Source organism: Chiloscyllium plagiosum, unplaced genomic scaffold (genome assembly GCF_037043375.1).
Source record: "Chiloscyllium plagiosum isolate Xiang-an unplaced genomic scaffold, Cpla_swu_hap1 HiC_scaffold_1, whole genome shotgun sequence".
Classification (NCBI taxonomy): Eukaryota; Metazoa; Chordata; class Chondrichthyes; order Orectolobiformes; family Hemiscylliidae; genus Chiloscyllium; species Chiloscyllium plagiosum.
Genome location: NW_028270139.1, coordinates 65,340,442 through 65,364,885, shown reverse-complemented (window position 1 = coordinate 65,364,885; position 24,444 = coordinate 65,340,442). Strand labels below are relative to the sequence as shown.

At 38.2% G+C, this 24,444-nt stretch overlaps 1 protein-coding gene and 1 long non-coding RNA gene across 5 annotated transcripts in view; one reads left to right on the top strand and one right to left on the bottom strand.

Moving 5' to 3' along the window:
• The window catches only part of smim14 (small integral membrane protein 14), a 52,073-nt gene extending 40,778 nt beyond the window's left edge, over positions 1–11,295 (top strand). For both annotated transcript variants that reach the window (XM_043692823.2, XM_043692824.2), the window contains exons 4-5: positions 4,397–4,545; positions 6,240–11,295. In XM_043692823.2, coding sequence (XP_043548758.2) covers positions 4,397–4,545; positions 6,240–6,278 — 188 coding nt within the window. In that variant the 3' untranslated portion in view covers positions 6,279–11,295. The remainder of the gene's footprint in view (positions 1–4,396; positions 4,546–6,239) is intronic.
• LOC148152133 (uncharacterized) overlaps positions 1–24,444 on the bottom strand; it is a 68,063-nt gene that overhangs the window by 41,402 nt on the left and 2,217 nt on the right. For 2 of the 3 annotated variants that reach the window (XR_015757237.1, XR_015757239.1), the window contains exons 2-4: positions 4,579–4,716; positions 3,765–3,844; positions 1,926–2,096 (exon numbers count right to left, since the gene is read on the bottom strand). This is a non-coding gene — a long non-coding RNA (uncharacterized LOC148152133). The remainder of the gene's footprint in view (positions 1–1,925; positions 2,097–3,764; positions 3,845–4,578; positions 4,717–24,444) is intronic. The other variant, XR_015757238.1, reaches the window with a different exon arrangement.

The following is a 24,444-nucleotide window of genomic DNA, read 5'->3' as shown; positions in this document are numbered from 1 at the left end:
TCATGTACCCTTGGAACTTGCCAGAGCACAAATGGAAACAATTGACCTGAAAAATGTAAAGTATCTGACCTGAATTCTGAGAGTGCATCTGTAACAATTCCTTTTTCTATTCAAGGCTAAATAGAGACCACCTATGCATTAAATTGAATTTCCTGTGTTTTTTTTCATCTTTCAGTATTTATGCTCATTTGGTTTACTTGTAAATTTAAATGATTTATACTAGCACTAATGATGTAGTTATGACAACAACTTTAGGTGCTGTGCACCTTGGGCTTCTAGTATGAAATGCAGTTATTTTGCACTGTGCTTAATGGTTTTGCATACGGTCTGGACATTAGCTTGTTTAAGGAGTAAGAGGTAAAAATTAATCATTAATGCATTATACTTACTGATATGCTGACTTGATTCTTTCCCCACTGTTTGCAATAAAGTTAATAGTTGGAAAAATTGAGGATAGCAATTTTTGACAAATAAGGAATTGTTTTGGCACAGGTTTTTTTTCGTACAACAGAATTTGAGAGATCTTTAGAGATAACTGTCTTTAGTATAATCTACATTGAAAGACACAAAGTTTAGAGTACAATGGTTCTGTATTAGCTATGGGCCAGTGTCAGCACATTCTCCACTGAGTTCGGTTGTTGGTTTGGAAACTAGGATTCCTTTAAATCTAAATTTCCTTAGTATTTGCTATATAGCATGAGATTTCATTTAATTGCTATTATAGTAATTGACTTTCTAAATTTCTAGCATAAACAAAGGTAGGAATCACAAAAATCTCCAAGGTCACGATATGCCATTGAGCAAGTGTCAACAATTTGTCATATAAACTCTATCAATAGTGTAGTATTTGGGAAAATAATTTGTTTGATCTGCAAAAGAATGGTTAACAAACCCTCTGATAAAGAGGGCACGGCGACCACTATCATCCTGGTGTTAGGAGTAGCTGGCTGTGTACATTAGCCAAGAGGATTGACAGAGATGATTGCCAACCCCCCAAAATAAGATAAGTCAACATGGGAACAGTGGGGGAGAGAATCCAGGGGAGAAAGGGGATCTGGGGGTGTGAGTCACCATATTCTTTGGAAAAAGAGTCCCACCCCATCAACCTGAGGGAAGAACAAAGAGTGTTACTAATATTATGAAGATGAAAACATGTACTGTATCTTTGAGAGAGAGAACTGAACTGAAAGATTGTAAGCACCTGTGTATATGACTACATGACAGTCCTAGAGTATACTGGAAAGTTGAAAATATGTAACATTTGGCTGTAAAATGGATACCTGGGTTTTGGTTGCTGTTTTGGCAACAATTCAAATTTAACTAATCAGTTTAAATTATTCCCCAAGATACTAAAACCCAACAGACTTTGAATTTGTTTTGCCAACATCAAACCAATGAGGCGATCTGTTGTGGGGGGGGTATAAAATGTGGACATTCTTGAAAATTGGTCAGAGCAATCACAGTTGCGAGAGAAACGCATGGAGAGCTAACATTTTGCTCTCCAAGAAATTAGGAAACACGCTCTATCAAAGGTAATTTTTCAGATGAAACATACTTGCAGTAAAAAGAAACATGATGACCTGAGGAGATCCTCAGCTGGAAGAGGAAAGACAGAAATGGCTATGTAGTTTTGAAATTAAGTTGATGTAATTTTAAGAAGTGTCTTATTGGAACAACATATTGTTATAGTATTGGAGGCAGATACTAAGCAGTTAAGAGAAAGGGGGGGCTTATAGTTGTGAATTGTTGTTTAATGTTCACTTTTAAAATAAAAAAAGAGATGTTATTTTCTTTAAATTGTGGAATTTTGGAGCTCTCTGTCACTCAAATTTTAATAGATTACGAGGCAAGGTGAACTTTTCTGCAGTATTTGGTTTAGTTAACAGAGGAGTCCACCTCCATGTCATAACACTAACAAAGCTTACCACTTGAGGTTGCAAGGCATTAGGGATGAATGCCCTACCATTCCAAAACCACTACTCCTGTTTGTCCATTCTACAGAACAGCTTTGGGATTGATGAAGTGTTCTCATCTGTCATTGATCGTGCATTAGATGTACAGTGATTCCTTCTTCACTTCTTCATTGTAAAATCCAACTGCGCCCAAAATCAAAACCAAAACAAATAAAAAAGTAAGGTGTTTACAAGTAGTTTGGCCTTTACATCATAGGTCCAAATACATTTTGTTGATCACAAAACACTTATTTTTAAGAACATATCCTTGATATTTTTCTAAATGGATCTCTGGGTTTCACCAGATCTTTGCAACATACATTAATTGCTGCTCACTGTCAATAAGACCATAAGAAATAGGAACTTAAGTAGACCATCAATGGCTGCTCACACCTACTCCACCACTTATTAGGTTCATGGTCGATCTAATATTTCTTGCATCCATTTTCCTATGTTTTCTCCACAACTCTTAATTTGCCTACTGATCAAAAATCTATTCATCTTAGCCTTAAATGTACAATATCTCTGACCCCCAGCTCTCTTGGCAAGGAGCTCCAAAGACCTTAAAACCCCGGAAGAAATTGCTTCTTGTCTCAGTCTTAAATTAGCAACTTTTGTTCTGAGACTATGCTCTCTCGTCCTAAATTCTCCTGAGGGAAATGGCCTCTTACATTTACCCTGCCAAACCCCTTAAGCTTTGACAAAGGGTCAGTTAGACTCGAAACGTCAGCTCTTTTCTCTCCTTACAGATGCTGCCAGATCTGCTGAGATTTTCCAACATTTTCTCTTTTGGTCCCTTAAGAATGCTATATGATTCAATTAGATCACTTCTTCTATTCTTTTAAATTTCAATGAACAGAATCCCAACCTGTTTAACCTTTGCTCATAAGACTATGCATGCATTCCAGGGATCATCGTAGTGAACCTTCTCTGAACTGTCTGCAATGAAACAATATCTGTCCCCTAAGTAAAGAGACCAAAACTGCTCCCGGCACTCCAGATGTAGTCTCAGCAGTGCCTTGTAGAGTTTCAGTAAGACTCCCCTACTCTTGTACTCCAACCCCCTTGAAATAAGGGTCAATATTCCATAAGCCCTCATGATTACCCGCTGCATGTGTGCTAGCTTTTGTGTTTCAGGGATAAGGAGCCCCAACTCACTTTGTATAGCAGCTTTCTGCAGTTTTTCTCCATTTAATTAATACTGTTCTCTTGTTCTCCTTCCAAAATGAACAACTTTACATTTTCCCACATGATACTCCATTTGTCTACTTACTTAATCTATTAGTATCTGTCTGTAAACTGTATGTATCCCCCTCACACCTTGTCTTTCCACCATTTTTATGTCGTCTGCAAATTTGGCTACAATACATTTGCTTCCCCCCTTCAAAACATTAATATATTTGTAAACAGTTGTGGTCCCAGCACTTGATCCTTGTGGAACCTCAGTAGTAACCCCCCTTGTGTTACCTCATTGCCAACCTGGAAAAAGCCCATATCTCCACTCACTATTTCCTGTCAATTAGCCAATTCTCTATCCACACCAATATATCACCTCCAGCACCATGGGCATTTTTCTTATGATTCAATCTTTTGTCCGGAACCATGTCAAACGTCTTCTGGATGTCCAAATATAAGTCAGGTTTCTTTTATCCACTCTGGTTGAGACTTCCTCAAAATACTAATAAATTAGGCAGACACTATTTCCCTTTTGTGAAGCAATGCTGATTCTGCTTGATAGATTAATTTCCAAATATGCTGTTGCTTCCTTAATAATAGATATTAGGCTAATAAACTTAGTTGCCTTCTTTTTACCTCACTTTTTGAATAGGATGTCACGTTGGTAGTTTTCCAATCTTCCAGTACTTCTCCAGAATCCAAGGATTTTTGGAAACCTACAACCAACACATTATCTCAGTAGCTACTTCTTTTAGGATCCTAGGGTGCAAGCCATTAGGATCAGGGGACTTATCTGTCTCCAGCCCCATAGTTTGTCTACTGCTACTTCCCTAATGGTAGTGATGGTACTTAATTCCTTCCCCATATTCTTTAGTAATAATGGGATGTTCCCACTTGTGTACAAAACTACAAGTTTCATTACAGTTTCACTTGGTGTGAGTGAGTAGATGTTTGCTGATGGAAATACTCCCATTGTTTTTATAAACAAAAAAAGAGTTGGAAACTGCCTGCTTGACATTGGCATGCTCCTAAAGATCCAATATCTACTTTTCAAAACAGCAATTTTAACTAGGCATGTTTAGCAGGAAACGTAGAGAGTCAGGTGGAAAACTTCTTTACACACCCACCGAATATCATGTTATTTGGCTTAAGTATGTAGTAATAGTGAGTATGACATAAAATCTGTTGCACCCAAATGGATGCATCAAGTCGAACATTCTCCCATTATGTCAAATAGTACAGTAATTTGATCTGTTCTGTTCCTATAGTGCCTGGACCAAATGCTTCCAATGACAGTGGAATAACATTGTCTATGATTATTATGGCTTGGGTGATTATTGCCCTTGTTTTATTCCTGATGAGACCTGCTAGTCTGAGAGGATATCAAACAGGTGGAAAAACACATGGGCCACAGAATGTAAGTTAGTTCAGATTACTTTCACAAAGTTACCTTTTGCTTATTCATTCTACATAGTGATGTTTGTAAGTTACCCAAATGCTCAGTTGCATCCTATGTGTGACATCAGGTTTTCCAGAATGCGCCCATTATTTCATGATCTAAGTTATTCCAGTGGCAGTGTTTCTGAATCTACCGGGAATTAAAAAGACTTGCATGTAATTGTTGAATTGAGATTCCTTTTGAAAGATATATTTGGGAATTTGTTCATTGCTATTTCCAGGTCTGAAGCAAGAGCAACTACAAACTCTGCACCTAAAATGATGGGCAAGGTGTTTATACATAATGATAGATGAGCAAGAGTAGACCACTCAGTCCTTCCAGCCTGCTCTGCTGTTCGCTAAGATCCTTGCTGATCTGAACTCTACATTCCTGCAAATCCCTGATAATGTTTCATCCTCTTGGGATCAAAAATCTGTCCGTTTCTGCCTTGAAAATATTTAAAGAGTCTGATTCCACTGTGTATGGCCAAAGGGAATTCACAAAGATGCTCAAGTGTCCATGTGAAAAGAAAATCAGTTACTTTGTGTCATTAAAAGCTTCCAATGGGGAGTTAACTATTTGTTGCTTGAAACAAAATTGACTAGCTGGAATATTGGTTGATGCCCCACAATAGGTTCCAGGAATTGAAGTGCAGTGTACCATTTGGGAGGGGCAAGCAAAGCCCACAATTATGATGCTTGGATGCACTTGGAAAATTAACATTTCATTCGAGTTCTGCTCCTGCTTACTCATGCTGACCAATTTCCAGGAACATTCACACTCGAGTCATGAAATTGTCATTTCAAGGATTTGAGGACAGAAATTGAGGACATTAGAGTACAGAAGGACTTAGCACTGTCAGAGATTCTGATAACATATTAAACTAAGACTTCATCTTTTCTTTTCAGTTGGATCTCATGACAGAGTCTTGGGCAATGTTTATCTCCCAATTAATGTCACATAAACAGATTAGCTCGATATTATAGCATCCCAACAGGGTTTTGCTGTGGAAATTGGCTGCTGTTTTTCTTGAATTGCAGCACCGACCAGAAGTATTTCATTGTCTGAAGAAGGTTTAAGCTCATCCTGTAGTTGTGAAAGACATTTGTATAAAGGCTAGTCTTTCTTCTCGTATTTCCCCATTGTATGAGCAAAATAAACTTTTGTGTTCCCTATATATACTTGTATCCAAATTTAGTCATTTTTACAAGGGGCAAGATTTCTCTTTGCATATTTAAATTGGACCAATGCTGCTATGAGCCACTACTGTCAGAGCATGCTGTTTTTTAAAAACATGCATTTTAATCCACCATGTTGCCCACATTCCTGTTTTGTGTATTTCAATGACCTGTAGGTTGGTCTTGTTTCATTGATTCATGACTGCTGCAACCTGTGTTTTTTTAAATTAATCAATGCTGCACATACTACTTCAAAAATCTGAGATTTACAACGGTATTTTGGAGCACTTGTCAAATGTTTTCTATTTATTTACCCTGCAGCATTCTAGTGATGAGGTAAACAATATTCATTCCAAATTTATATTGCAACATTTTGCTGTCTGATCGTGTATTTTTGGAACCAATTGAATATTGATAGTATATACTGTTAAAAATGGTCAAATAAGCCAATATTGCTGAGGATGTGTAAATAATGCAATTCAATTTATTTTCCAGAATCCAAGACAAGATCCCCCTGCTCCACCAGTGGATTAACTTTGTGCATATCTTGCAATTCAGTCAAGAAACCAATGACCAAATCATTGACTGTGGCCTGAATAACTCTCAAACTCTTATTAGTTTACTTATATTTTACTGATATTTTCTTAAGTACTAAATATAGAACATTGATCTTAACAGTTGAACAGTGAATTGTACCACTTACAAATTCAAACTTATATATTTGAAACTAATGAAGTCATTTCCTTTTACAAAAGCAACTTTGAATGCTGGTTCAGTATTCCTATAGAATAGCTGATTTTTACCCGATTGAGGACAGTGCAGATGATTTTTCCTTTGAATTGCACAGGGACAGTGAGATATGTGCACATCTGGCACTGGACCATCACATAACACAAACAGGACCAAGCAAATCAGATGTTTGTGGCCCCAGTAACACTAAACTGTTAACTTGTATGTGTGTCAGCATTTTAAGTGATTATGGGGTGAGAGGGTGTGGAGGGTGGGTAAGTCGGTTGAGCATTACTAACTGAAACTTCTATTTTGGTTGTTCCTTTTAAGTTTTTAATAACAGTAGATCTTTTACCTCCTTTGAGATCTCTATCCAACAATCCTTTTGTAACAGTTATACTTGGAGACTACTTGAACATTTTTATTACTTTCCTGTATGATGCAGTACATTCCAGACCTCCCCACCCACCGTACCCCACTTTCAAGTTTATCAGTATGCTTAAATTAAATGTTCTGGTATTCTGAGGTCAGTATAGTTACAATTGTCTTGGTGCCAACCTATATTGCAAATGTATTATTTTTTAAAAAAATCTCACAATAGCTGTCTATCATGAGGATCTTCTGCCTACTTTTGTTAAGATTCCAGTGCCAACACCATTGAGTAGCTGCTGCCAATTTGTCATGTTCAACTGGAAGATAGCTTATTCCAGACATAGTCCACTACCAGAAGATTCATATTAGCATGGTGCCAGGTTGTGTGTTATGTATAGTTTTCTCCATTTGATGTTTGTGATTTTTTTTACATTCTATTGAATTACTTCATACCCAAGTTTAAAAGTGTCAATTTTTACAGGAAGTGTTGGTACTACCACATCTGGTAGTCAGTTGTATTGATGACTTGAAAGGGGCTAGGAGAAAGTGAGGACTACAGATGCTGGTGATCAGAGCTGAAAAATGTGTTCCTGGAAAAGTGCAGCAGGTCAGGCAGCATCCAAGGAGCAGGAGAATCGACGTTTCGGGCATAAGCCCTTCTTCAGGAAAAGGGACTGTGTGTGAGACATACACATTACCAGAGTAAAAGCATAATACTGCAAATGCTGGAGATTTGAAATGAAAATAAAGTACTAGAGAAATGCAGCAGATCTAGCAACGTTCATGGAGAGAGAAACAGAGTTATTTCAAGTTGAATAGGACTCTTCTTCAGAAGTGAGGGAAAAGTCATGAGTTTGTACTATAGAGAGGGGCAGGGAGGAGCCAGTAGAACAAATGGTAAAGATATCCCTCTGCAAGATGCAAAATGTCTGCTAGTAATGGTAGAGATGTGATATAGATGAATAGTAGGTATTAATGGCAGAAAATTGATTAGTTCTGAGAAAACCATAACTGGGAATGGAGGTAAATGGAGAACAGAGTTTGTGGTCTGAAGTTGTTGAGTCCTGATGCTTGTAAAGTACCTAATTGGAAAATGAGATGATGTACTCCAGCTTGCATGAGGCTTTACTGAACCACTGCAGGAGGCGCAAAACAGAAGCAAGCAAGGTGACATACAGAAGTGGCAAACGATTAAAAGGTAGGTGTCATTCTTGTAGACAGAACAGATGTGTTTTACAAAGTAGTCACCCAGTCTGCATGTATTCTTACCAGTGTAGAGCAGCCTGCATTGTCAGCTGTGAATACAATAAACTAGATTGAAGTACAAGTAAAAAGCTGCTTCATCTGAAAGGTGTCTTTGGGACCTTGGACAGTGACAAGGAAGGAGAAAAAGAGGACAAGTGTTACAACTACAATTGGATAGGAAAGACGCATGGATTTGAAAAGATGGCACCTTATTTTCTTCAGTGCTTCAGTGCTTTATAGCTTTCCGGAATCAACAATGCATTCAATTCTGTCCTCCATTTTGATTAGATTATCTACACACTTCTTGTTAACATGGGTTTGCTTTCGGTAAAGCTGATCTGTTTCTGCCACTAACACTTAATCGTCATCTATATCTCTTTAGTACTATCATTTTCCCTTTACCTTTTTCTCTGGCAGCCTTATTATCTGATCGTTTTACTGTTAGTTCTTTTTCTAGAGCATAAAGCCCATCACTCTTTCTGCCTCCTTCAGTTTGGAAGCAAGATCATAACTTGAATCATTAACTCTGTTTCTGTCTCCACAGATGCTGCTTAAATCTTCTGATTTTGTTTGACATTTTTAAAATTTCAGATTTACAAGTCCCATGTTTGCCCTTTGGTCTGTGCTGTAGTAACTGGTTTAAGCATGAAATTTAAAGTGAAGAGAAAGGAAGTTTTTATCTCAAATTTGCTTAAAGGAATTTCATGTGTACAGATGTTGATAACATTGAACCCAGCTATGAAGTTCCCTGCGGTTGAATTGCCACCAAACTAACCATGTTAAATCAGATGGATCAAAACCTTAATGAGAGGATGAAATTGGAAAAAAGCTAAACCGGTGGTAGTTCAGGTTACTATTGTCCTATCATTCTACATTTCAAATGAATGATCATGTTTGAAGTAAATGTAAACTCATATCTCTCGGTGTTTAAATACACAGCTTATTCAAAATAAAATTACTTTGTGACAGTATTTAATCTACAGTAAGTTAAATAGGTTGAGAGATGAGTAGAAACGCATTGTAAACAAATTTTATTCAGAACACTTACCAGCAATCAATCTGCACCCAACACTGGTTATAACCAGTTATTATTTTCCTTGTAACAAAGGGGTATCTCCAATTTATTAAAACCCTTCAATAGAGTAATTCATGATACATGAACCATTCGTTCACATTACATCTGAGGAGTTCAAGTTCGTTTACTTTTGTAATTTGTAGCAAACATGTAATTTATTAATTGGTGGATTCTAAATTAAAGACCAAATTCATGACTTGCCTGAGGTAGAACCATTGTTGTATACATAGTGCAGTGACTTCTTAAAAGGAGACAGGTAAGGAGTCACTGACTTTGGCCACTTTTTATCAGAATAATTATGTATCTTAGCTGAGGATCAAACTTTCTGGAAGTATGGAAATAGATCTTTTTCAACCTTTATAATATGGGCGGCATGGTGGCACAATGGTTAGCACTGCTGCCTCGCAGCGTCAGAGACCCAAGTTCAATTCCCGCCTCAGGCGACTGACTGTGGAGTTTGCACATTCTCCCCGTGTCTGTGTGGGTTTCCTCCAGGTGCTCCAGTTTCCTCCCACAGTCAAAAGATGTGCAGGTCAGGTGAATTGGCCATACTAAATTGCCCGTAGTGTTGGTGAAGGGGTAAATTTAGGGGTACGGGTGGGTTTCGCTTCGGCGGGTCAGTGTGGACTTGTTGGGCCGAAGTGTCTGTTTCCACACTAAGTAATCTAATCTAAGAAGTAAGCTGAGTGATCCTTGTGTGAATAATACTTTCTATTGGAGAATTTGAAAACAGATGTAAATTCCTGTTTGAATGTGCTCAGTTCCATGCTTTGTACATTATAAGAAGTGGAAACAAATTAAATGTAACCTCACAATTTATCAGTATAGGAATGTGAGCTAAATTATGAAAATGAAACCATTTTGATTGTGTCAATATCTTAAGAAAATACTGCTAACCATTTATTTTGTATTTTGGTCCCATGAATTTAACAGATCTTCCAGATATATTAAATTCATGCTGCTTCATGTTTTAAAGAGAATCTGCTGTTGAATTATTTTTAAAATAACTTATTTCCCCAAGGGTCAGCTGTTCATGTCATGAATTCCCACCTGAAATCTCATAATTCTTTTGTTCCACAGTGTAATTTAGTTTGTACTGATTTCTCAGTTTATATAAATGTTTCTGTTTGTTAGTTTGAATGGTGTGACAGATATCAAACTCTAGATTACCTTAACATGATTTTCAATAAATTTCTGAGATAAATGTTTCATTTTACTCAGAAAAACTCCAATTTAGTTTAATACAGAGAATGATGCTGTCTTTGTACATGAAAGTCATTTTGTTTCTAATATCTTGTTTTGGTTCAATTTCAATGGCAACTTTTAATGGAAAACACTTAATTTGATTATTTTCACTGAACTATTTTATTCCATGATTCAGGTCTATGATTGACCCTCTTTTTCATGTCTGTGTATTGTACACTACCTGTAAACTTGTACTGAGACTTTTAGTTGATAACATTTTAATGGGTAGCTATGTCATCTCATCAAAATATTATGGTAGGATTCCAAAAAAACCAGAAAATGCACAATCAGTTTGAAGAATCTCTTTTATAACTCCATATGAGAGATCGAGAACTAAGAACCAAACACAGGCCATAACAAGACAGGTAAAAGTTGGAAGGATGGGATACTCTACACTTTTTTTCATAACACTGAAAATCCACACATGAACGGGCAACTTGACTGCCTGTTTTCTAAGATAAAAGATGTGAAGATCAACGCAGAGGAACAAGGTGATAGTACCTTTGGGGAAGCCTTCCTTAAATTAAAAGTTGTAATGTATCTAATACTGTCTTACTGCTATCAATTGTTACAGGAGGATTGATTCTTTCACAGTGGAAATATGTAATTTAGAATTCTAAACATGCCAAAAGATGATATCATGTAATTGTTAACATTGACTGCTTGCTTGATCCTTGCTGTAGTATTGTAATTAGTGCTGTTCAAAGTTTTAAGCATTATTATTGGGAAAATGGCTTTTACTATGCACTTTTTTGTTCAATATTAAATGGTTATAAATATGGAAATAAAGATTGCTTTTGTTTTCTATGAATGGAAATAGAAGGTACTGATTGAAATAAATAATTAGACTACTTTTGGTGATTATTAAATTACTATTTCCCACTGCTTAATCATGTTCATTCTTTTCAATAAAGTCTGTTATTTTACTCATACAAATAAATCATGTCAGGAAGTCTGGAAGCTAAACATTTTAATCCAAATTGTGATTTTTGACAATGTAGAAGAAATGCATTAGTTTGGTATCATATTTTAGCCTATTATGCCATATAAAGTTAAACCGTTTATAAAGTTCACTGAGCTGGTTTCCATTTCAATCAATTATGAACATGGCTTGGTAGCAGGAGTTGGAATAGTTCAAACTTGACAAACCTGCTTCAGGGAAAATGCCAGGAAAGATGGAATTTTGATTCTTGGCAGGAGAGGATGCAAGTACAAACCAGAGTTGGGCCAGCTGATATGGGAGAAAGTTCAGAGGCGGAGGGTGTTCATGTAATAGTGATTTGGAGATGCCAGTGTTGGACTAGGGTGTATAAAATCATACAACACTAGGTTATAGTTGATCAGGTTTATTACAACCTGATGAAGGAGCAACGCTCCGAAAGCTAGTGTTTCCAAATAAACCTGTTGAACTATAACCTGGTGTTGTGTGATTTTTAACTTCATGTAATAGGACTTCGTTTTTTCTAACTGGGACAGAGACCCTCCAGCCCTAACATTCTCCATGCACCATCCAAGTTCCCTCAACCCACCCATAATGTACACAATAGCCCTAATAATGACATTTTTTCGAAGATAATTCAAAGTCACTGATAGAGAAAGATGATTGAAAATATTCTAAGTAGAAGTCTCTGCTATCCAGACCTTTTTTAAAGTTACACTACCTGAAACTGCAGTCACTTGAAACCTTTTAACTTGAGAAAATTAGCATTGTGAAACTGATAGGAGATTAGCCCAGAAATACTCCACTGAAAGATGGGCTCATAAGTTACCCTAATTTTGTGGTTCTATTTTTTTCTTTAATGTATTTGGTAAATTTTGAAAAATATTCAGTATCTTGTAACAATTATACAAAATGTGCTGATATCCTTTACCTGCACTCCCTCCTCCCTCCTTTCAATCTCAGTTTTCTCAACCACCTCCTTTTACCTCTAACCGATGCACATAGAATGCATCCTCTTCAGATGCATCACAGCTTGGTATGGCAAATGCACTGCTCAAGATCGCAAGAAATTAAGAGAATTGTGAACACAGCCCAGTCCATCATGAAAACCAGCCGCCTCTCCATTGACTCCATCTACACTTCCTGCTGCCTCAGGAAAGCAGCCAACATAATCAAAGACTTGTCCCACTCTGGCTATACTCTTTTCTATTGGGCAGAAGATATAAGTTTGAAAACATGTACCAACAGGTTTTAGAACAGCTACTTCCTCGCAATTATCAGACTTACGAATGGACCTCTTGTATATTAGACTTGACCTTTCTTTGCACCTTCTTAATTGCTATAACACTTTGTTGTGCATTCTGTTTTATTATGTATTGATATAAGGAATGATTTGTGCGGTTAGCACTCAAGAAAATACTTTTCACTGTATCTGCATATGTGTGACAATAATAAATGTAATATAATCTCTCCCCTTCTATGCCACATTGCCATCCTGCTTTTTACTATGCCCTTTCCCTCTCCTACCCGTTTTGTTTGCCGTACTCTGCTCCTTTTAATTTCAAGAAAATAATCAGTGGAACTTTGCCCTCCAAATGTTTCCATTAGAACTGTTAGCAAACGTTTGGTGTTGAAAGCGTGCAGTTCTTTTTAATGTTACTGGAGAAATTTAAATACAATTTCATAAAGGCAATTTAAAAAAAAAAAATTCTTTCGCACATAAATTCCCATCCTGCTATCAGCATGGAAGTGCGAGTTCAAACTAATTGAGCACCCAGATTCTCCAATTACCCAGTTGTAGTGTCCTGACTGACCATAAGGGAATGCTGTGATTCTGATCAATGCCAAAGGTTTTTGGGAAATACAAAGTTAGCATGAGTGATCCAGTGGCTTGTCTATGATTCCCTTCCTCTTTGTCATTGCCTGATTTCCTTTCTGCCCTCTTACTTCCATTGCCTTCTCCCCACTTGGGTGGCACAGTGCTTACCGCTACTGCCTCACCACCAGGGACCCAGGTTTGATTCCCATCTTGGGTGACTGTCTGTGTGGAGTTTGCACATTCTCCCATATCTGTATGGGTTTCCTCCCACAGTTCAAAGATGTGCAGATTAGGTGGATTGGGTGTGTTTTAAAAAAAGGTTACCCTGTCGCATCCATGGATTGCACGTTAAATGTGTTAGCCATGGTACAAACCCTATTCAGGGTTACAGAGTTTAGGTGAGTCTGTGTGGGATGCTCTTTGGAGGGTTGGTTCAGATTTGATGAGCAAAATGTCCTCATTCTGCACAGTAGAAAGTCTATGATTCACAGAGCAACTCTGAATTCCCTTTCACCTTAAGTTAGAGTCTCAGTTACAGCTTGCTTTTCCCAGAGTTGATTTGCAGACTACCACAGTTCCTCCACAGACTGGTTTTCTTCCATGTTTGCTGCCAATAAGCCTGCCACAGCAGAAATATGTCTCTGGAGCAGCTCATTAAAAATACTTCCACTTTATACTTAGTCTCTCTTCCACAGGGCGGAAGATATAAAATTTGAATATGTGTACAAATAGATTCAAGAACAGCTTCGTCCCTACTATTATCAGACTTCTGAATTGACTTCTTTAATGTTGATGTCTCTATGCACCTTCTCGGCAGCAGTAACTCTGTATCCTGCACTCTGTTCTGTTATCCTGATGCACTTGTGTAGTACAATCTGCTTGTAAAGCATGTAAGAAAACTGTTTTCACTCTGTACACGTGAAGGAGTAATAAATCAAATCAAATAAAAAATTTCTGACTTGAAGTAAAACAAGTTTTTAAAAAAGAAACACTTTTCCTTTACATACGTTCTTTCCTGCTCTGTGTGATCCTTTTCATAGTCAGGTTATGTGATTAATGATAAGAACCCTATGAATGAGCTGTAAATATATCTATGAGTAGAGCGGAAGTTGGGCAATACAAAATGCTGTGGGTTTGGCACCAATTCCGTGTGGGATTTCTTGGTAACAATCTTGTATTATTAAAAACTTCTATTAGGGCCACCTTTTTCTAGAGCAGGACGATTCCACCTGTTCCTCATGCATTTCTGATATCATCCTTGAACTCTATACTTGAATATTGCATGCATTTCTGCTCACCTTGTAAGTGTGGTCTGACCAAGATTCAATACAGGTTTAACATAACTTGCTACTTCCTATTTTCAATTCTATCACTTTCTTGAAATAAAACTAAGTGCTTGGTTTGCATTTTCTATTGGTCAGCAATGTTTATCAATTAGTGTACTTGCACTTGGTGATTCCCTTGTTACTCAATGTCGCCTAGCTTTCCAACTTCCAAGTAGTAAGTGACCTCCTTATTCTTCCTACCAAAATCTACTAATTCCCATTTATATGTGTTGAATATCATTTTCAATTATAACTGTATATAACTTGTAATTTTAAAGATCCTCACATTGTACCTGTCATTCATTTTTCTGACATTCCTTCCCCACCCCAAGTACCTTGTTGGTGTATTGTTTACTTTGATCTTTGTATAGAGGATCTCTTCCCTCCCTTTCCACACCTTAAATTATACTATTTTACATCTCTTTCATTCTTCACCATGAACAACTCCTTTTGTCTTTTGAACTGGATGTCCTCCTCTGTCAAATGTATATTTTTAAAAATTTTTCAACAACTTCCAGTTCTGAAGCAGAGCCATAGAGGACTCAAAATGTTAACTCTGTTTCTCTTTTGACAGGTGGTGCCAGATCTGCTGATTTTCTGCAGCATTCTGTGTTTATTACACATTTTCAGCTTCTGCAGTATTTTGCTTTTATTAACCTATCTGATATCCTTTTTAAGCCTCCTTTTGTCACTTGATAACTTACTTTCCTCCCTATCTTTCTGTCATTAACAAATTTAGTAACCCAACTTTGGTCATTTCATTCATGTCATTTATATAAATTGTAAAATCTTGAGGCCTCAGCACTGATTTTGTGAAATATCACTCATACATCTTGCAAATCAGGATATGACATATTTATGCCTACTCTGTTTACCTTCTCGTAGCGAGTCAATTTTCTATCCATGCCAATATGGAACCTGCTACGCCAACTAGCCATATTTAAGATTCTAGGATGAAGTCAATCACGATCTGGGAATTTGTCAGTCTGCAATCCAAGAATTTGCTCAGTACAACTTCTCTGGAGTTTGGAATTTTCCTAAGTTCCTCCCTCCCTTCTGTTTCTTAGTTACATCTATTTCTCAAATGTAAGTGAAGACCAACCAGTTCAGTTCATCTGTCAGCTCAATATTTTTCATTATTAATTCCCCAAGTGAGGACTCATTCTGCATAGTACCAATACTTATTTTGTTAACTTCTATCCATTTCTAAAAAAAACTTGAGTTCTCTCTTTTTATATTTCTAGCTAGTTTTTGTCTTGTACTCTAATTTCCCCAAGTTTCTAACCTTTTAGTTTATTCTTTTTTTTTAACATTCTGCCCAGCTATCCATCACTGCATAATTAGAATCATACATTTAAACTGCTTGGAAGCAGACCCTTCAGTCTAAATAGTCTATGCTGACCATATCCCCAAGCTAAACTAGTCCCATCTGCCTGTGTTTGCCCATATCTCTCCAGACCTTTCCTAATCATGTACTTAGCCAAATATCTTTTAAACCTTGTAACTGTACCCCGCATCCACCACTCCCTCTGGCAGTTCATTCCATACACTAACTACTCTCTGTAGAAAAAAATGTTGCTCTTCATGTCCCATTTTTAAATCTTTCTCCTCTCACCTTAAAAATATGCCCCTAGTTTTGAACTCCCCACCTTAAGTAAAAGACCTTATCTAAGCCCCTCATGATTTTACAAACCTCTATAAGGTCACCCTTCGACCTTTTATACTTTAGTGAGAAAAATCCCAGTCTATTCAGACTGTTTTTATAACTCAAACACTCCATTCTCAGCAACATCCTGCAAAATCTTTTCTGAACCCTCTCCAGCTTAATAATATCCTTCTTATATCAAGGCCACCAGAACTGCATGCAGTACTTCAGAAGAGGCCTCACCAATGTGCTATACAACCTCATCATGACACCCCAACTTAGATGCTTTTTCTTTAAGTTTTATACAGTGTTTAAAAACCACAGATGGTGAGTCTTCGCCTTGGGATTTTTACTATTTGTTAAAATGTATCTATTCCACATTCTCTGAAATACCCCTTAAAAGATCTGACAGTGCACTCCCTATTACCTATCCCTCAACCTGGTTTGACAGTTCACTTTTATGTCATCATAATAGTCCTTAAGTTTAAAATATTTGTCTCGAAGCTTGCTGTTTTCCAAAATGAATGTAAAATTTGATTATATTATAATCAGTTTTACCTAGGTGCACCTTCACTATGAGGTCATTAATTAACAATATCTCATTGCACAATACCAGGTTTGTATAGCCTGCCCTCCAGTTGGCTTCAGAACATGCCATTCTAAGAACCTATCCAAAAACATTCTATGGATTTGCCTTGAAGGCTACCTTTACCCATTTGATCTTTCCAGTCTATATGTAAATCAAAATTCCTCATGATTATTGCCATATTTTTCAGACAAGCTCCTATTATTAATCTTTCAATTAGTGCGTATCTCAAATAATTCTATTAGTTCTACATATAAATTCTTGTTAATTAATAAATAGAGATGGGTTTTGTGTCAAGGCTCTGATATCTGGAAATTTGTGGATATTGAAACAATCTTAGATTTGACACATTTGCAGGAAATGTCTGTAAGTTGTTGGGTTGAAGCACAATTTGAAGAGACTCAGTCACATAAGGGGAGAAAAGGAATTTCTAGATAATGTGGTTATATCTCAGAGAAAAGCACAGCTGGAGGAAGGCAAGAGTGTGACTGTAAATGAACTGGCTAGAAAGAATCAAGAGGAGATAGCTAAAGAGGTCATAGACCCTGGCCCTATCCAACAGGTACAAGTTTTGCCACTTGTGACAATAAAAATAAAATTCTGCAGGGACATGCCAACATGAATAACATGATTTGGAGATGCCGGTGTTGGACTGGGTACAAAGTTTAAAATCACACAACACCAGGTTATAGTCCAACAGGTTATTAGATTAGATTACTTACAGTGTGGAAACAGGCCCTTCGGCCCAACAAGTCCACACCGCCCTGCCGAAGCGCAACCCACCCATACCCCTACACATCTACCCCTTACCTAACATTACGGGCAATTTAGCATGGCCAATTCACCTGACCTGCACATCTTTGGACTGTAGGAGGAAACCGGAGCACCCGGAGGAAACCCACGCAGACATGGGGAGAATGTGCAAACTCCACACAGTCAGTCGCCTGAGGCGGGAATTGAACCCGGGTCTCTGGCGCTGTGAGGCAGCAGTGCTAACCACTGTGCCACCGTGCCACCCATGCTCCTTCATCAGGTGGTTGTGGAATCCACAACTACCAGCACTCCGAAAGCTAGTGCTTCCAAATAAACCTGTTGGACTATAATCTGGTGTTGTGTGATTTTTAACTTTGTAAACATGAATAACCATTGCTTCATAGCACAAGAGAAAGTCCACAAGACCATAAAAAAAATAGGAACAGAATTAGGCCATCAAGCCTGCTCTGCCATTTAGAACATAGAACCATAGAACAGTACAGCACAGAACAGGCCCTTCGGCCCACGATGTTGTGCCAACCATTGATTGTCATGTAAGGTAAACCTAATGTACAAACCCTCAAATTTCTGTGACCATATGCATGTCCAGCAGTCTCTTAATTATCCCTAATGACCTCACTTCCACAACTGCTACTGGCAATGCATTCCATGCTCCACGATCATAGCTGATATGTTCCTCAACCCCTGTCTTCTCCTCATAACCTTTGATCCCCTTACTAATCAAGAACCTCATCTAGCTATGTCTTAAATACACTTAATGACTCAGCCTCCACAGCCGTATGTGGCAATGAGTTCCACAGATTCACCACCTCTGACTGAAGATATTCATCCTCTTCTCAGTTCTAAACAGTCCCTTCACTCTGAGCCTCTGCCCTTAGCTCCTAGTTTCTCCTATTACTAGAAACACCCTCTCCACACCCACTGTATCCAGGTCTCTCAGTATTCTGTAAGTTTCAATGAGATCCCCCCCATCCTTCTAAACTCCATCAAGTACAGACCCAGAGTCCTCGATCACTCCTCATTTGACAAGCCAGGATCATTCATGAGAACCTCCTCTGGATCCAATCCAAAACTAGCACATCCTTCTTTAGATATGGAACCCAAAACTGTTCATACTACTCCAAATGCAGTCTAACCAGAGCCTTATACAGCCACAGAAATATATCCCTGCTCTTGTATTTTCATTCTTTCAATATCAATGCTAACATTGCATTTGCCTTCCTAACTGCCAACTGAAGCTGCATGTTAACCTTAAGAGAATCCTGAACTCAGACTCAAAGTCCCTTTGTGCTTTAGTTTTCCAAAGTATTCCTACCAATATGCATAATCTCACGTTTTTCCACATTGTATTTAACTTGCCAATTCTTTTTCCACTCTCCTAACCTGTCCAAGTACCTCTGCAGCCTCACTATCTCCTCTCCCTCCACCTGTCTTTAACACATCTGCAAACTTAGCAACCAAACTTAGACCAAGGAGGGAAAGAGAATTTTTTTTTAAAATGTAGTAATTGTGTACTTGATAATCTAGAGGATAGAGTTTTCTGTAATCTTGATCAAGAGCCCATGTTTTACCTATCTGGTGTAAGTTTAAAGAGAAGCTCAGAAATGCAGGACATTGAGATAAAGGGAGAAAGTCCTATTGTGGGAGTATCAGAAGCTATGATCTCAAGGATGGTAATTTTGAGATTAGCTGGGCCAAATGCTAATTGGCAGAAGAAGAGTCTGATCATGAAGATAAATGCTTGGTTGGAAGACTGGTGTGCAAAGCAGGCTCCATTTTATAGAACAATCAATGAGAACAAATTGTGTGCACCTCAATGCACATGTTATGATAACTGTAAGAGATATAAAGGAGGCACATAATTCATTGAGGAGACAGGAATAACTGAGAGACGGCTTATAAAGAACAGGATTGGCTGATAATTAATGCAAGATACAATGAATTTATGAAAGATGAATGGTGTGAAGTAGCCAAAATTGCAAATAACATAATTGGAGAAGGAAAAGGATGCAACAAATTTTGAGATAGAAACATATTCTACATGGATTAAGACAAAGGATAATAAAGATCAAACATGGTCGTAACTTAGAACTCATCTTGTATTGGAAGGGAATTGCGTAAGAATTTGTCAGTAAATGTATGAAATGAGTACAAAAAATGCTATGGCCAAATTTCACAGGCATTAGCAAAAACACAAGCATTCGCTGTTGATCATGAAGAAAACCTAAAAGCACAGATTACCTCTTTATTGACATGTTTCAATCTTGTGCCAAGTCAAGTGTATTCCAAACATACAGCAACAGTGATGTTATCAATTCGAGTAAGTGGCTAATCATATTGAATTATTCAACAGACACAAATCAGAAATAAAATACACAAGTTTTCTCTTATAATTTATATATTACATAGATTGAAAAAATGGTCAGGACATGTAGATGGCTTCAGGTAGCAGGTGTAATATTATGATTTTTAAAAATTAAGTATGTTATTTAACATATTAGAAAAAATTAGCATTCCCCAAAATATAGTTAGTGTTTCAGGGCTAGTGAGACTATTAAACACTCGTTAGGAACTATTGAACAATTTTTAAGGGTCTATGCAGCAGAATTAATAGCTTAAAGGTGGAACCTCTTATTTGCTTAATGATTACTATTTGATGGAAATATACATGGATTTCAACAACATGCTTGATGTGAAGATGATAGCAATTTCAGAATTTCTGCTTTTATCTGCACGTGCACTTTCCAAACTTTGCTTTCAGTTTCAGAGCAGTGACTATATGAAAACTAATAGTCGTATCCTCATTATTGCTATCTAGGGGATTGGTTTGCTCAGTTGGCTGGAAGGCTGGCTTGCAATGCAGAATAACAGCGTGGGTTGAATTCCTGCATTGGCTGAGGTTACCATGAAAACTCTACTTCTCAACCTCTCCCCTCACCTGACATGTGGTAACCCTCAGCTTAAAACACTGTCAATTGTTTCTCTCTCTAACGAGAGACTTATGCTCCAATAGGACTATGGCAACTTTACCTTTATTACCACCAAATCTAGGATAATAATCAAGGGAAGTGTTTACTATCATCAAATAAACTGATAAGAAGAGATAGGAAAAGCAGACCAGGGAATGTAGATGTTGCTGTGTGTTCAGAATTTCTTTCTTACCTAATGAGGGGAATTATTAAAAATGTAGTGATCAGTGGCCAATAAGCAAGGCCCAAGGCACTGGGGTGCCTAACCTCTGTTGTTGGTAAAATTCTAGAATCCATCATTAAGGATGAGGTTTCTAAATTCTTGGAAGAGCAGGGTCAAATTAGAACAAGTCAACATGGATTTAGTAAGGGGAGGTCGTGCCTGACAAACCTGTTGGAGTTCTTTGAAGAGGTGACAAGTAGGTTAGACCGGGGAAACCCAGTGGATGTGGTCTACCTAGATTTCCAAAAGGCCTTTGATAAGGTGCCACACGGGAGGCTGCTGAGCAAGGTGAGGGCCCATGATGTTCGAGGTGATCTACTGGTATGGATTGAGGATTGGCTATCTGACAGAAGGCAGAGAGTTGGGATAAAAGTTCTTTTTCGGAATAGCAGCTGGTGACAAGCGGTGTCCCGCAGGGTTCAGTGTTGGGGCCGCAGCTGTTCACATTATATATTAATGATCTGGATGAAGGGACTGGGGGCATTCTAGCAAAGTTTGCCGATGATACAAAGTTAGGTGGACAGGCAGGTAATACTGAGGAAGTGGGGAGGCTGCAGAAGGATCTAGACAGTTTGGAGGATTGGACAGGAAATGGCTGAATGGAATTCAATGTGAGCAAATGCGAGGTATTGCAATTTGGAAAAAAGAATACAAACATGGATTTCTAAACGGTGAGAAAATTTGTAAAGCCAAAGTACAAAGGGATCTGGGAGTGCTAGTTGAGGATTCTCTAAAGGTAAACATGCAGGTTGAGTCCGTGATTAAGAAAGCGAATGCAATGTTGTCAATTATCTCAAGAGGATTGGAATATAAAAGCATTGATGTGTTACTGAGTCTTTATAAGGCTCTGGTTAGGCCCCATTTGGAGGACTGTATCCAGTTTTGGTCCCCACACCTCAGGAAGGACATACTGGCACTGGAGCGTGTCCAGCGGAGATTCACATGGATGATCCCTGGAATGGTAGGTCTAACATATGAGGAACAGCTGAGGATCCTGGGATTGTATTCATTGGAGTTTAGAAGATTAAGGGGAGATCTAATAGAAACTTACAAGATAATACATGGTTTGGAGAGGGTGGACGCTAGGAAATTGTTTCCGTTAGGTGAGGAGACTAGGACCTGTGGACACAGCCTTAGAATTAGAGGGGGTAAATTCAGAACAGAAATGCGGAGACATTTCTTCAGCCAGAGAGTGGTGGGCTTGTGGAATTCATTGCCATAGAGCGCAGTGGAGGCTGGGACGCTAAATGTCTTCAAGGCAGAAATTGATAAATTCTTGATGTCACAAGGAATTAAGGGCTACGGGGAGAATGCGGGTAAGTGGAGTTGAAATGCCCATCAGCCATGATTGAATGGCGGAGTGGACCCGATGGGCCGAATGGCCTTACTTCCGCTCCTATGTCTTATAGTCTTATGTGCTCAGGTCGAATGGACCCTGCTGTGTTCAGATCAGAAGGCGATGGCCCAGTGGTGTTAAAACTACTAACTCAGAAGCTCAGCTAATGTTCTAGGGACTGGATTTCCATGATATATGGTGAATCTGAATGAAAAATAGCTGGAATTAAGAATCTACTGATGACTAAGAAACCATTGTTAATTGTTGGAAAAACCCAACTAGTTCGCTAAAGTCCTCCAGGGAAAGAAATTTGCCATTCTCATCTGGTCTGGCCCACAAATGTAGTTGACTCTCAATTGCCCTCGACTCAGCCATTCAGTTGTACTAATCACTATAAAACCTCTTCAAGGGTAACAAGGGCAATAATGCCAGACAGCCAGCGACACCCACATCCCACAAATGAATAAAGAAAAGAAGCAGCACCAACCCCCTAGCTTCTGTCCCTAGCCCTGGGCAGGACATTAGAGTTTTGGTCTGATCCATAAGCTGTGGGACTGTTTAGCAAGCTACTTCCAATAACTTCATCAGTTTGGCACCCTGTTTTTAGTGCACCGACCAGAATCACGTCATTCTCAGTCTATGCACAACTCAATTAAATCAAAATTAGAGAATAGGGAAAATACTACAATGATTAAGGGCCAAATACTGGGTTTAAGTCCTGTGCAAAGGAAATGTGAAGATTTTAATTAAATGTCTTTGGGGCATAATTGTTCTGTTTAAAGAAATTCTAAAGTTATAATTTGAACTACTTACCTGTGAAGAATTATATTGATAGATTATCTAAGCTCTCAGAAAAGTTTGAGCAAAGGGGTTTCAAGGATATTTGCAAGACTTGATCGGATATTTCTGAGCAACAGCATTAGGGAACAGAATTAAAGTTTTACTTTCCTAGTTCAGACAATTAAGCTGCATGTTTCATAATGTGCATACCATTAATCACAAAGGAATGTGATTAACTCAAAGTGACAGCATGAAAGTCCCATTTTGCTCTTAGCTGTAAAAGCCAGTGTGGAATAAATGTGTTGAGTCAAAATTAACTTTGGACAATAGATGGGTCCATTACATAGATTGGCTGTAACTTATTTCCTTGTTATAAATGTAAAAGACAGCTCCCAATAGTAGGACCACAGCTCTTTGGTGACCCTGTTCTGTAGTGGAGACAGTGGATGTAGTTCTGAAGAAGTTGTACTGAATTTGAAACTATTTCCACAGATGCTGTCAATTCTGCAGTTTCTCCAGCACTCTCCTGTGATTTACCATGTGTCAGGGCTAAGACCAATCCATTTACCTATGGGTCATAAAATCAGGTGGGTGTAAAATGAACTGTGATGGACAGTCTCCAATTATTATAATTGCTCAAGAGGAGATTCCACCATCTCATGATTAAATCCAGTCTTTGATTGTCCACTGATCACTGTGAGGGGATATTGCCCTGGAATTTAACATAAAGATCCCAGATATAGTCTTCTGTCTGTGCCGAGTTATCTGATCTCAGCCTGGTAATTGTTTGCTCATAGCAGAGAGTTTATTTGTTGCTGGGAAAAGGGAATAAATAAACAGCAATGTTTCTGCTCCTAGTGAAATCCTCTGACCCAAATTGAATAAGTCTGCATGTGGCATGAGGATTGGGCTCAGCTGTGATGGTCTCATTAGTCAAATAACACACTGACTGTTATCAACTCCTTATCTGGTGGAAATTGAATAAAGATTGGTGCACTTTGTGTCTTTCACTGTGTCTCACACCTGCACACACACACCATGGGTGCTGGGGATAAAATAAGCACTACCGCACTTAGGCAAAGAGAAAAAAAAAAAAAAAAAAAAAAAAAAAAAAAAATCAACTCCTTATCTTTTGCATGCAAAAGAAAATAACTACAAGTGTCACTTACTAACTAGATATCACAATGTTCCTGGCCAACCCATGTTAACTTCATCAATCTTTCACTGAATGCAGCCAGAGGCCCTCATGAATATGTAACTGCTGCTGCCCAATGACCCTGTTGTGATTTTAAATGCTGAGCCACTAAAACGGTGACTCCTCTTTCAAGATCTGTTAGGAAATTGAATTGTGCTTAGGAGAAGCACAGGTAAGTATAATCTTGTAATGCTTTGTAGGTTCCAAGTGGGAACGGAGGGAAAGAATAGATCATTCAATCCCTCAAGACTGTCCCTTCATTCAGGCCCTCTCCAGACCATTCCAAACCTTTGACAAACTACTACAGATTTTCTTCCCCTTCTCAGTTGTAATCACTTCAAATATTTTCCTTAACAACCGTCATGATGTCAGGGATCATTCTCTCCAATCTCAACTGGTGACCTTATGAGTATGGAATCATACCCCATCCCCACCAGCCACC